Source organism: Dipodomys merriami, unplaced genomic scaffold (assembly GCF_024711535.1).
Source record: "Dipodomys merriami isolate MVZ:Mamm:240054 unplaced genomic scaffold, mDipMer1.0.p SCAF_70, whole genome shotgun sequence".
Classification (NCBI taxonomy): Eukaryota; Metazoa; Chordata; class Mammalia; order Rodentia; family Heteromyidae; genus Dipodomys; species Dipodomys merriami.
In genome coordinates this window covers 2,687,817-2,698,775 of record NW_027206291.1, presented here as the reverse complement: position 1 = coordinate 2,698,775, position 10,959 = coordinate 2,687,817, and the positions used below count along the sequence as shown (strand labels likewise).

General features: G+C 62.7%; 1 protein-coding gene across 2 annotated transcripts; it reads right to left on the bottom strand.

Annotated features, from left to right (window-relative positions):
- Positions 1–1,206: 1,206 nt before the first annotated feature.
- Positions 1,207–10,631, bottom strand: Plvap (plasmalemma vesicle associated protein). Of its 2 annotated transcripts, XM_070008554.1 has the most exons (7): positions 10,212–10,631; positions 9,582–9,842; positions 7,318–7,414; positions 6,221–6,930; positions 5,872–5,929; positions 5,709–5,778; positions 1,207–1,584 (listed from the first exon to the last, which is right to left on the bottom strand). In XM_070008554.1, the coding sequence occupies exons 2-7, from the start codon at positions 9,810–9,812 to the stop codon at positions 1,578–1,580; spliced, it is 1,173 nt and encodes a 390-aa protein (XP_069864655.1). In that variant the 5' UTR covers positions 9,813–9,842; positions 10,212–10,631; the 3' UTR covers positions 1,207–1,577. The 2 variants fall into 2 exon arrangements, with proteins under 2 accessions (XP_069864655.1, XP_069864654.1); XM_070008553.1 differs by lacking the exon at positions 10,212–10,631 and having other exon boundaries at positions 9,582–10,035.
- Between the last annotated feature and the right edge of the window lie 328 nt (positions 10,632–10,959).

Sequence of the window (10,959 nt, the reverse complement as noted above, 5' to 3'; positions counted from 1 at the left end):
GGAGGTGAGGCCTGGCCCGGCCGAGCCCCAGCCAAGTGCTTCCTGCAGGACGTCTGGCAGTTTCCGTACACCGGAAATAGCGCCTGGTCCCCCCAAGATGGGCCTGGCCTGGGCTGGGGCTGCTCCAGAGCCCATCCTGGCCCTGTGGGGCCCAGGGAGTGGATCGCACCATGATCTGCCCCCTTTATAGAGCCTCTCTCCATACAGCCATTGGCTTTGTCTCCTGCGGTTTTTACTTCTCAGGGATAGAGATCCCAGACGTTGGGTCGCTTGGCCTAACACTACTTTGTGACAGCCTCACTCTGCGGCCCACGTGGGTCTGAAACTTGGGATCCCCGGCCTCAGGCCCCTGTGACCACAGGTGTGGCCAACGCCTATCAGGGCCACAAAGGGCAGACAGCCTCTGGTGAGCCGGGTTTCTTCAGGACCCGGGCGCTGTCTCTGTCCACTCAAGGCTGGTGTTCTACCATGTGAGCCACAGCTCCACTTCAAGATGAACAGTCTCATGAATTTTAATGCCTATTGTGACTATGAATACATTTCTGATTTTTCTTTTTTTTGCCAGTCCTGGGGCTTGAACTCAGGGCCTGGGCACTGTCCCTGAGCTGCTTTTTTTTTTTTTGGTGGGTTGTGGGGCCTGAACTCTGGGCCTGGGTGCTGTCCCTCAGCTTTTCAGCTCAAGGTGAGCGCTCTACTTGAACCACAGCGCCACTTCTGGGTTTTTCTGCTTATGTGGTGCTGAGGAATTGAACCCAGGGCTTCATGCATGCAAGGCAAGCACTCTACCACTGAGCCACCTTCCCAGCCCCTGTCCCTGAGCTTCTTTGACTCAAAGCTAACGTGCTACCACTTGAGCCACAGCACCACTTCTGCATCTGTGTATGTGGTACTGCGGAGTTGAACCCAGGGCTTCACGCATGGGAGGCCAGCATTCTACCACTGAGCCACCTTCCCAGCCCCACATTCCTGCTTCTTGTAAGAAATGCACGGTCGGGCATGGCAGCCACTCCTGTGACCCCAGTGGCCAGGGCAGAGGCAGACTGGCCTGCGGCCACAGCCTCTCTCTGGCACTTGCTGACTGGGGCTTGACTCAGTTCCCCTGCACCTGTCCAGGTGCTTGCAAGTTGGGGGTCATGAGCGTTGCCCCAGTTTCCTGGTTCGCTTCCCTCCTGTGCTGTGGCCTTCAGAGCAGAAGTTACCACATAGTAAGGGATTTGCTACTGTTTATTAAGTACTGGGAAGAGGGAGGTTCCTCAGGGCTCCTCGGAGACCCTCATGCCAGACCAGACCCTCCTGGCAAGGGGTTCTGGAAACTCTCGAAGGGGAGCCTGGAAACCTTCAAGAAGGGCCTGGAAACTGGAGGAGGTGGAAGCCAATGGCTTCCTGTTCTCACCTCCCCACCAGGCCCGGGAGATAAGGAAGCTGGGGGTGGGGCAGGGCTGTGCTGCAGGGGTGGGGTGAGGTACGTGTGAGAGCGCATCGCGGAGGCTGTGTCTGCTGCTGACGTCATGGCCATCTGCGATGTGGTGGTCACGGGATCGGATCCAGGGAGGGCAGCCCTGGCCCCGCGGGGTTCCTCAGCCACTGAGGCAGAGAGAAGCGATGCGGCTTGTCAGGACTGACCTCCCCAGCCCATCCTCCCAACGAGACCCCGCAGCCTCGGCAGGGGCTCCGGAAGTCTCCATTGACCCCCCCCAGACCCTCCGGCCTGGGTGGGGGGCCCCAGAACTCACAACTTGCCCTTTGCGGGCACAGACAACAGGGTTGGCTCGTTCCCAGTTCCTAGCGGGCATGCCCAGCTGCTGCGCCCCCTAGGGATCCCAGAGCCCTCAGAAAAGGGGGGGACTGGCACATGAGGTCCTCCCAGCCAGGGAGTCACCGTCCCATCCCGGAGCCCCCCGTCTCCGTGTGGGTTCAGCTTCCGTCCGCCCCTGAGGCCTGGCACGAGCCTCCTCCTCCCCCCAGAGGAGCTGGGACTGCTTCCTGGTGGGGGAGGAGGGCCGAGGGGCCAGGTCCTGCTTCCGTGCCCCCTCCCTTCCTTCCCTGCTGGTCCCTAGGGCCCCCCCGGGCCTCACGTTCCATCGAGAGCTGGCAGAGCTCCCCTCCCTGGCTCCGAGCCCATGCTCCTGAAACCCGGCCTGTGCCCACCATAGCAGGCTGCCCTGGCACGCAGCTCTGCTCGGCCAGGCCTACCCTCATGTGCCCTAGTTTGTGCTTGGCCATCGGAGGGAGCCCGGGACCAGCCTACGACTGGCGCTATGTCCTGGCCTCCCGTGCACTGGAGTTACAGGACGGCCACCAATTCTGTGGGGTGTTTTTAACTTTAAAGTGTGTGTCCAAACTGCAGCCACTCTATATATTACTCCTTTTCTTTGTCGGTCATGGGGCTTGAACTCTGGGCCTGGGCGCTGTCCCTCAGCTCTTCAGCTCAAGGCCACACTCTAACATTTGAGCCACAGCACCACTTCCAATTTTCTAGTGGTTTATTGGAGATAAGAATCTCACAGACTTTCCTGCCTTGGCTGGCTTCGAACCGCGATCCTCAGATCTCAGCCTCCTGAGTAGCTAGGATGACAGGCGTGAGCCACCAGTGCCCACCTATACTACCTTTATATATATATATATATATATATTTTTTTTTTTTTTTGGCAGGGGGGGTTAGTTGTGGGGCTTGAACAAAGGGCCTGGGCACTGTCCCTGAGCCTCTCTGTACTCAAAGCTAGCACTCTACAACTTGAGCCACAGTGCCGCTTCTGGTTTTGGAGTGGTTAATTGGAGAGAAGAGTCTCATGGGAGCCGTGACTCTCATCCTATCTACTAAGGAGGCTAAGATCTGAGGATCACAGTTCAAAGTCTGCCTGGGCAGGAAAGGCCATGAGACTCTATCCAATAAACCATCTGAAAAACAGAAGTGGTGCTGTGGCTCAAGTGGTAGAGTGCTTACCTTGAGCTGAAGAGCTGAGGGACAGCATCCAGGCCCAGAGTTCAAGCCCTATGACTGACTAAAACAAAAAGTCTCACGGGAACTTTCCTGCCCAGGCTGGCTTTGAGCTGTGATCAGCTTTGAGGCTGTCTCAGCCTCCCGAGTAGCTAGGATGATAGGCGTTAGCCACCAGCGCTCAGCTATAATAATGAATTTTAAGCTGTCTACGGGACACAGCTCCAGCAGGTAACGTGGTGTGTGCCAGTCACAGCAGAGGATGTCTCCATGTCCAGGGAGGTGGTGCCGAGGCCCAGACCCCTGATCCTGCTCAGCAGGGGGCAGAGGCCAGAGGACAACATTCCAGACCACCCCCCCACACACACACACATCCAAGACCTGTACCAAAACACAGCTGACATCACAAAAAGGCTGGCAGAAGCCTTGACTTCAAAGCCCAATGCTACAAAACTGCCCAACGAGGAAGAGCCCCAGGTCAGATGGTGGAAAAGCACGGTTGGGGGGGCGGGGGGAGCTGGGAGCTGGGGACTCCTCCCAGCTCAGACTTGTGAAGGAGTGCTGGGCTGGGACCTGGCCCTGCGGTGAGCCATCAGGAGTTGAGGTGTTTAGTTGGGTTCTGGGGCACAGCTGCTCTGGAGGCTGAGGCTAGAGACCCCAGGAACCCAGGAGTTCAGAAGTTATCGCGGGCCACACAAGTGGGGCCTGGTAAACTGGGCACTGAGCTTGGGCGGCTAGGGCTGGTCCCCTTGTTGCCCAGCAAGCCAGCTGTGCGGTCCTGACCCTGGGCCTCTCCCGCCCCTCCCTGGAGTCAAAGGCCAGACTGGGCCCTTCCTGCCACCCTGAAGGGAGACACAGGAGAGGCCCGGGACTAAGTGAGCATTGTTTTCTGGGCAAGGGACGTCATTCGGGGTAAACAATGTCAAGAGCTTCCCCGGTTCTCAGCAGGGACTGGGCAGGCCTGGGCTGGGAGCCCTGCCCTGTGCCTGACCCTTGGGGCCTCAGTTCCCAGCTCTGAGAAATGGGGCTAATAATAGAAGCTCTTCCTTGCCACAGGGCCCCGCACGCCAAGCAGGAACGGGAAGCCATCCTCATCACTCACTCTCCTCCCTGCCGCCTCCCAGCCCCCGGAGGGGCCCTGGGCAGCGCAAAGGGGCGAGGGGCAGTTCTGTGCAGGCCAGAGGGTCAGGGGCCACTCTTAGCACAAGGGGGGCTGAGGCAGGAGCAGGGGTGAAGCGCTAGCAGAGGCCACAGCCTCTCCCTGGAATGCGGGTCAGCAACCCCTGAGCTGGTTAGCTGGTGAGTGTGGAGCTGAACAGGAGCCGGGACCTGGGGGGGCACAGGGTGACCTCGGGCAGTGGCCTGAGTCACCCACTCTGTGACGTACAAGCCGTGCCCAGCGGACGGCCCATTGGCCGGAGATGAGGTGGTGTGGATGCCGGTGCTGGAGGGGCACGCCCTTCAGACACACCCAGGCCCTGGGCCTTTCTTAGGCCAGGCCTCACCTCACAGCCTGGCAGGTCTGGAACTTTGACCCTCTCTTTCTCCCTTCCCAACGTCTGGCACAGCCGGCCACGACTCCCATTTGTGTGGAGATGAAAAGCCAGCCTCAGTGGCCAGATGTCGCACTGGGCTCTGGCTGCCTCCCTGCTCCTCCCAGGCTCCGGGTCTTTGTCCTGGCTGTTTCTGTAGCCCAGAGGACTGTCCCCCAGTTCTTAGAGGGGGTGCAAAGCCAGCTGGCCATGCCGCTCGCAAGGCTGAGGCAGGAGGAAGGCTGGTCCTGGCTGGCCTGGGCTACACAGTAAAACCTCCTTAAAAAAGAAAAGAAAGAGCCGGCGCTGGTGGCTCACGCCTGTCATCCTAGCTACTCAGGAGGCTGAGATCTGAGGATCGCGGTTCAAAGCCAGCCGGGCAGGAAAGACCGTGAGACTCCTATCTCCAATAAAACCACCAGAAAACCGGAAGTGGCACTGTAGCTCAAGTGGTAGAGCGCTCACCTTGAGCTGAAGAGCTGAGGGACAGCGCCCAGGCCTAGAGTTCAAGCCCCACGGCCGACCAAAAAAAAAAAAAGAAAGAAAAGCCGGGTGCCGAGGGTCATGGTTCAAAGCCAGCAGGGGCAGGAAAGACCATGAGACTCATCTCCAATAAGCCACTCAGAAAATAGGAACTGGTGCTGTGGCTCAAGTGGTAGAGGGCTAGCCTTGAGCTGAAGAGCTGAGGGTCAGCGCCCTGGCCGAGTTCAAGCCCCACGACAAACAAAAGAAAAGAAAAGAAGCCACCACCGGAGGCTCACGCCTGTCATCCCAGCTACTCAGGACACTGAGATCTACGAGGACTGACAATCAAAGACAGCCCAGGCAGAAAAATCCACACCAGATTATCACCAGCTAATCAGCAAAAAAAAGTCCAGACTGGAGGTGCGGCTCATGTGGTAGAGCACCAACGAAGAGCAGAAGAGCCGAGTGAGAGCAGGAGGCGCAGTACCAGTGCACATGCCCAAAAGCAAAGCAACCATGCAGTTCATGGCAGATGCCTGATCCGCGGGGGCTCGAAGCTTGCCTGACCAGCCTTGCTCACGGCTGGGCCTGCTGGGTGTGCCCTGGGCAGAGCTGGACATGCCCACAACAGCAACTAGACCTCCTACGCCCTGCACAAGCCCTGGCAGACAGGAGATGCTCAGGAAGGAAGCAGTCACTCTGAGAGCTGCCTCTCTTGGGCTTTCTCTCGTCTGCGGCCTGAGAGCAAACACTTCAGCCTCCATGGGCCTCACCTGACCGGGGCTGCAGGAGGCCGGTAGGACTGCAGGACCTTCTTCCTGAAGTCTTCCAGGCTGGCTGGGTCTGTATGGGCAGAAATGAAGCTCGGCTCCCTCCAGTGGCACCCGTGGCTCTGGGCGGGAGGGCCCCCTGTCCTGACCCTCCCCGGGCACTCACCGATGGGTCGCGGCTGGGGGGCAGGGGCTACGGGTCTTGGCAGGACCACGGGCGGGGTCTGTGGAAGGGGGAGAAGTGTTGGAGCCACATTGGGGGGTGTCTTCCCCTTGGTGCCCCTGGGAGACCAGTTGTCCTGTTTCCCCCCAGCGCCCTAATAACTCCAAGCCAGGGGACGCACAGGGAGCCTGAGCTGCAGAAACAACTGTGGGATTGAGGGGGGTCAACAACAGGTCACCCCAGCCTCCATTCTCCGGACCCTCAGGGCCTCCACTCAACTCCACCCCAAAAGGTCTGTTCTCTGCTCCAGTCCCGGCCTCCCCCCGCCCCCCGGCCGAGGCCTGCGGCCCACCTTGGCCTTGAGGCAGGTGTCCAGGGCGTCCACCCGGAAGGCCACCTGCATCTTCAGCTGGTCCACCTCGCGCCTGCGCGCCTCCAGCTCGCGGGCCAGGCGGTCGCGCTCGCCCTGCAGCGCCGCCTTCTCCTCCAGGGCGCGCTGGGCGCGCTGCGCGCACTCCTCCCGCAGCCGGGCCTCGCGGGCCTGCGCCTCCTTGTCCGCCTTCGCCCGGGCCTCGAGGCCGGCCCGCAGGTCCTGCTCGGCCGCCAGCTTCTGGCGCTCCAGCTCCGCGTTCTCGCGGGCCACGCGCTCGATGCCCGCGCGCAGGCCCCGCGCCAGCTCGTCCACCTTGCTGGCCATGAGGCCGGGCAGGAGGTCGCAGCTGCGGCGCACGGCGGCCAGCTCGGTGCCCAGCGGGTGGTACCCGAAGGCCAGGGTGTCCAGCGTGCGCGGGATGATGGAGTCCCGCCACAGGGCGCGGAGGTCGGCCTCGAACTTGTCCTTGTCCAGCGCCAGGCACAGGCCCTGCACGGTGCGCAGCCGCTCCTCGGCGCGCCGTGCCTCCTGCTGCAGCCGCTCGCGCGCGCCTGCGCACTGCGCCAGCTGCTCCGCGGCCGCGCGCTGCGCCTCCTCCAGCGCCGCGCGCTCCTGCGCGCCCGCCGAGCGCGCCCGCGCCAGCTCCGCCTCCAGCGCGCCTGCGCGGGCCTCCAGCTTGTGCCGCAGGGCTGGGGGGGGGGGAAGGGCAGGGGCCGAGGTGGGGCGGGGACCCCACTCTCTGCCCTCCCTGACCCCGCTCCCCTCCCCCCCGACCCTAACCCCCTCCCCATTCCTTCCTCCACCCCTCTCCCTACCCCTCCCCTGCAAGCCCTGACCCTAACCCCCTCTCCCCACCCCTCCCCTGCAAGCCCTGACCCTAACCCCCTCTCCCCACCCCTCCCCTGCACAGCCCTGACCCTAACCCCCTCTCCCCACCCCTCCCCTGCACAGCCCTGACCCTAACCCCCTCTCCCCACCCCTCCCCTGCACAGCCCTGACCCTAACCCTCTCTCCCCACCCTTCCCCTCCCTCCCTCTTTCCCTCCCTCCCTCCCACCGGTCCTTCCTGCAGCTCACCTTCGCAGCTCTTGTTCCCCTCCTTCAGCTCCTCCAGGCACCGCTGTTCACTCAGGACCACCGCAACCACAAACTCCTCGTTGTTTCTGTAGTTGACCTGCAAGGGGGGGCAAGGCCCCCGCTCAGCACTGACCCCAGAGGGAGACCAGGGGCCCTGAGTTCTAGACCAGCCTGGGCAGCACAGGGAGACCCTGGCTCAAAACGCCTGACTCTTTACTCTGGCCTTGGGCGCTGTCCCTCGCTTTTCCGCTCCACCACTTGAGCCACAGTTCCACTTCTGGCTCTTTTTTTGCTTTGTTTTGTTTTGGTAGTTTAGTGGAGATGGGAGTGTCGCAGCTTTTCCTGCCCAGGCTGGCCTCAAACCCCGATCCTCAGACCTCAGTGGGATGACAGGCGTGAGCCACCAGACTCTGATCTGCACTGCCTGTGTCTCAGGGGGGCGTCCTCTCCCTCCACCGCTTCCATCGCTGGGGAGCGAACGAAGGCGCCGCAGCACCACTCAGGAGCCCAGAGAGCAAAGGAACCAATGCCGGTGAGGGAAGAGACACAGCACCCCACTCAGCCGGGCTGCGGACGCCCCCGTGAGCCAGGGAGCACTCACGACGCTTCCTGCTTCTGCTCCCTGTCTCCATGGCATGGGGAGCGGGGGACACAGAGCCATGGCTGACATCTCAGAGGCTGCATTCAGAAATGCAGCTGCTTTTCCAGAAAACCCAGGGTGGGTGCAGCTTTGTGGTGACATCTGCCAAGTGTGCAGGAGAGCCTGGGGCCCAATGTCACCACCACCACCAGCACCAGCACCAGCACCAGCACCACCATCGGCATCATCATCACCACCACCACCACCACCATCGGCATCACTATCACCACCACCAGCACCAGCACCAGCACCACCATCGGCATCATCACCATCACCACCACCATCACCACCACCACCATCGGCATCACCACCACCATCATCACCACCACCACCATTGGCATCACCATCATCACCACCACCACCACCATCGGTATCACCATCACCACTACCACCACCATCACCACCACCACCACCATCATCACCACCACCACCATCAGCATCACCATCACCACCACCACCACCATCGGCATCACCATCATCACCACCATCACCACCATCACCACCACCATCGGTATCACCACCACCACCATCGGTATCACCACCACAACCACCACCATCGGTATCACCACCACCACCACCACCATCGGTATCACCACCACCACCACCACCACCATTGGTATCACCATCACCACACAAAGAAAGGGAGAAGGCAGGTGGGGGGGGAGACAGAAGGGAGACGTAGAAAAGCCAGTTTTCTTACCTCCAGGAGGACTTGGTGTTGGGACCAAGTTTCTCCCTAATACTGGGAGAGGGTGACTGCACCCCACAGAGCCTGTGGTCTCTGAAGGACACCTGAGGCCTCCCGGGACACCCAAAGGCCTCCCAGGACACCCCGAGACCTCCCAGGACACCCTGAGACCTCCCAGGACACCCCGAGGCCTCCCAGGGCACCCTGAGACCTCCCAGGGCACCCTGAGGTCTCCCAGAGCACCCCGAGGCCTCCCAGGGCACCCCGAGGCCTCTAAGCATCAGCAATCTGTCTTATCAACTCAGAGGAAAGAAATGGAGCCGGAATTTTCAGCTTCGCAGCTTCAGACCCGCGTAGTGTGGCGGAGGCTGAGGGGCTGCCCCACACCCCAGCACCAATAAATCAATATGGAAGATCAAACCCTGAAGGCTTGAAATCTGAGCGCAGGCTCGGGTGCGTGGGAAACCTAAGGCCCCAGAGCCCCACTGTGCCAACCTCTGGGGACAGCGAGGCCTGAGCGGCCGTCCCACCTGGGGGAAGGGGGTGGGGACACTGGAGGCAGGAGGCCCTGGGTTCCTCCAGGCCCAGCCGCCCGGGGATGGGCCTCCCGGGCCGGCATCTGCACCATGATGATTGTCCACACTGTCCTTGGGACGGCGGTCGGGGGCCGCCCCGCTGGCCTCCAACTTCAGGTCCTCTTGTCTGAGTGCCAGGATTACAGGCTTGAGCACAAGGCTCGGCAGAGAGTGGAGCTGGGGCAGGGCCCTGCAGTGTGTGTGTATGTGTGTGTGCGCGCGCGTGTGTGCCCTCCCGCCCTCACCCCCTCGCCCTGGCACTGGCATGTGCATGCCGTGTGCGTGCCGCACCCGCGCCCTCACCCCCTCGCCCTGGCACTGCCCTGTGTGTGCCCTGTGCATGCTGCGTCCGCGCCCTTACCACCTCGCTCTGGCACTGGCGGAAGCTGGCGTTGATGCGGTCCAGGTCGCGGCGGGCGCCCAGCAGCAGCTGCATGATGGCGTCGCGGGCCTGGGCAGTGAGGTTGAGCTGCAGGCTGAGGTTGGCGCGCAGGGCGCCCAGTTCCTGCACCTGCCCGTACAGCGCGTCGGCCCGGCCCTGCGTGGCCCGCAGGTTGGCCTCGGTGGCCGCGTGCGGGTTTCCGTACACCATGAAGAGCACCAGGCCCAGGATAACCAGCAGCTGCGTCAGCGAGGCGAAGAGGAAGAAGTAGCGCAGATAGAACCAGCAGCCGCGGGGCTCGAAGGGGCGCTCAGCCGCCAGCCCCATGCCGCCCTGCCCGGCCTCCGCTCCCCAAGCCCCAGAGCGCCACCCGCAGCCCGAGCTCCGAGCCGCCTGCAGTCCTGGCAGAGCAGCCTGTTGTTGGGACTCCCAGGCGGCAGCCTCTTAAATCCCGGCTCCCCCCCCCCCCCCCCGCCCCGCCCCGGCCCGGCCCGGCCCCTCCTTCCGGCCCACCGGCTGGGAGGGGAGGGCAGGGCAGGGCAGGGGAGGGCTTCGGCTGGACCTGACCCCACCTGGCCCCTGTCCCCATGGCAAACACCCTTTTGACACCTCACTGGCCGGGGCCTCGCTGGCGCTGCCTCAGTTTCTCTCCCTGGCTCATGAGTGTGCTCCGTCCAGCTGACTCTGCCTGGCGCGGCCTCATGACTCGTCCTCCGCAGGATGAGAAGTGGAGCCTCTGGGCCAGTGTTCAACACCGGCAGATGTGGGGGGCTGGGTCTCCCCATCTCCAGGAGAAGGCCCTGGGGGTGGGGTCCCCGGCTCCAGGGGGAGACTCCGGGTGCATTCTCTGCTTCCTGTGAGATGGTGGTGCCCGACCGGGTTCGGCCCGGCCACACTGGGGACCACGAGACCCCAGTCTGTCAGGGTCAAGCCGGCCGGAGGAGGCAGGGAACGCAGGCCACACCGGACGGTGGGACCCAGCGCTGCCCGCCTGGGGGGCGGTGAGCAGGGGGTGGACCGTCCCCTGGCGGGGCCTCGGGCTGTCAGCCAGGCGTGGAGGGCCCAGAAGGAGGAAGTTCCCAGGGGGGCAGGAAGCCCTGTCTGACCTTTGGCCTTTGCGGCCACCAGGCGATTCCTGGTTCCGGACCCTTCCCGGGCAGCAGGCTGGTGGAGGAAGAGGGTTGGGGGCTGTGGCCGGTGCCCAACCAGCCATGAGTCCAGGTTGGCCAGGCCCTCAGGGACCCCGGCGCCCGCCAGCACGCCGGGCAGGGCACACGCGGCGCGGGCGACCCAGGTGCCAAGGTTCTGGCCGTGCCACCTGCCAGCTGCCTGACCTGACTTCCTCTCCCAGTCTCAC

Bases quoted from the DNA above. Each gene is read 5' to 3' on its own strand.
- Plvap (XM_070008553.1), bottom strand. From the start codon at position 9,929: ATGGGGCTGGCGGCTGAGCGCCCCTTCGAGCCCCGCGGCTGCTGGTTC. The intron at 7,415-9,581 runs GTAAGGGCGCGG...CCCCCCTTGCAG, and splicing joins GCCAGTGCCAGAGCGAGGTG to GTCAACTACAGAAACAACGA. The intron at 5,779-5,871 runs GTGAGTGCCCGG...CTGCCCATACAG, and splicing joins CCCCCAGCCGCGACCCATCG to ACCCAGCCAGCCTGGAAGAC.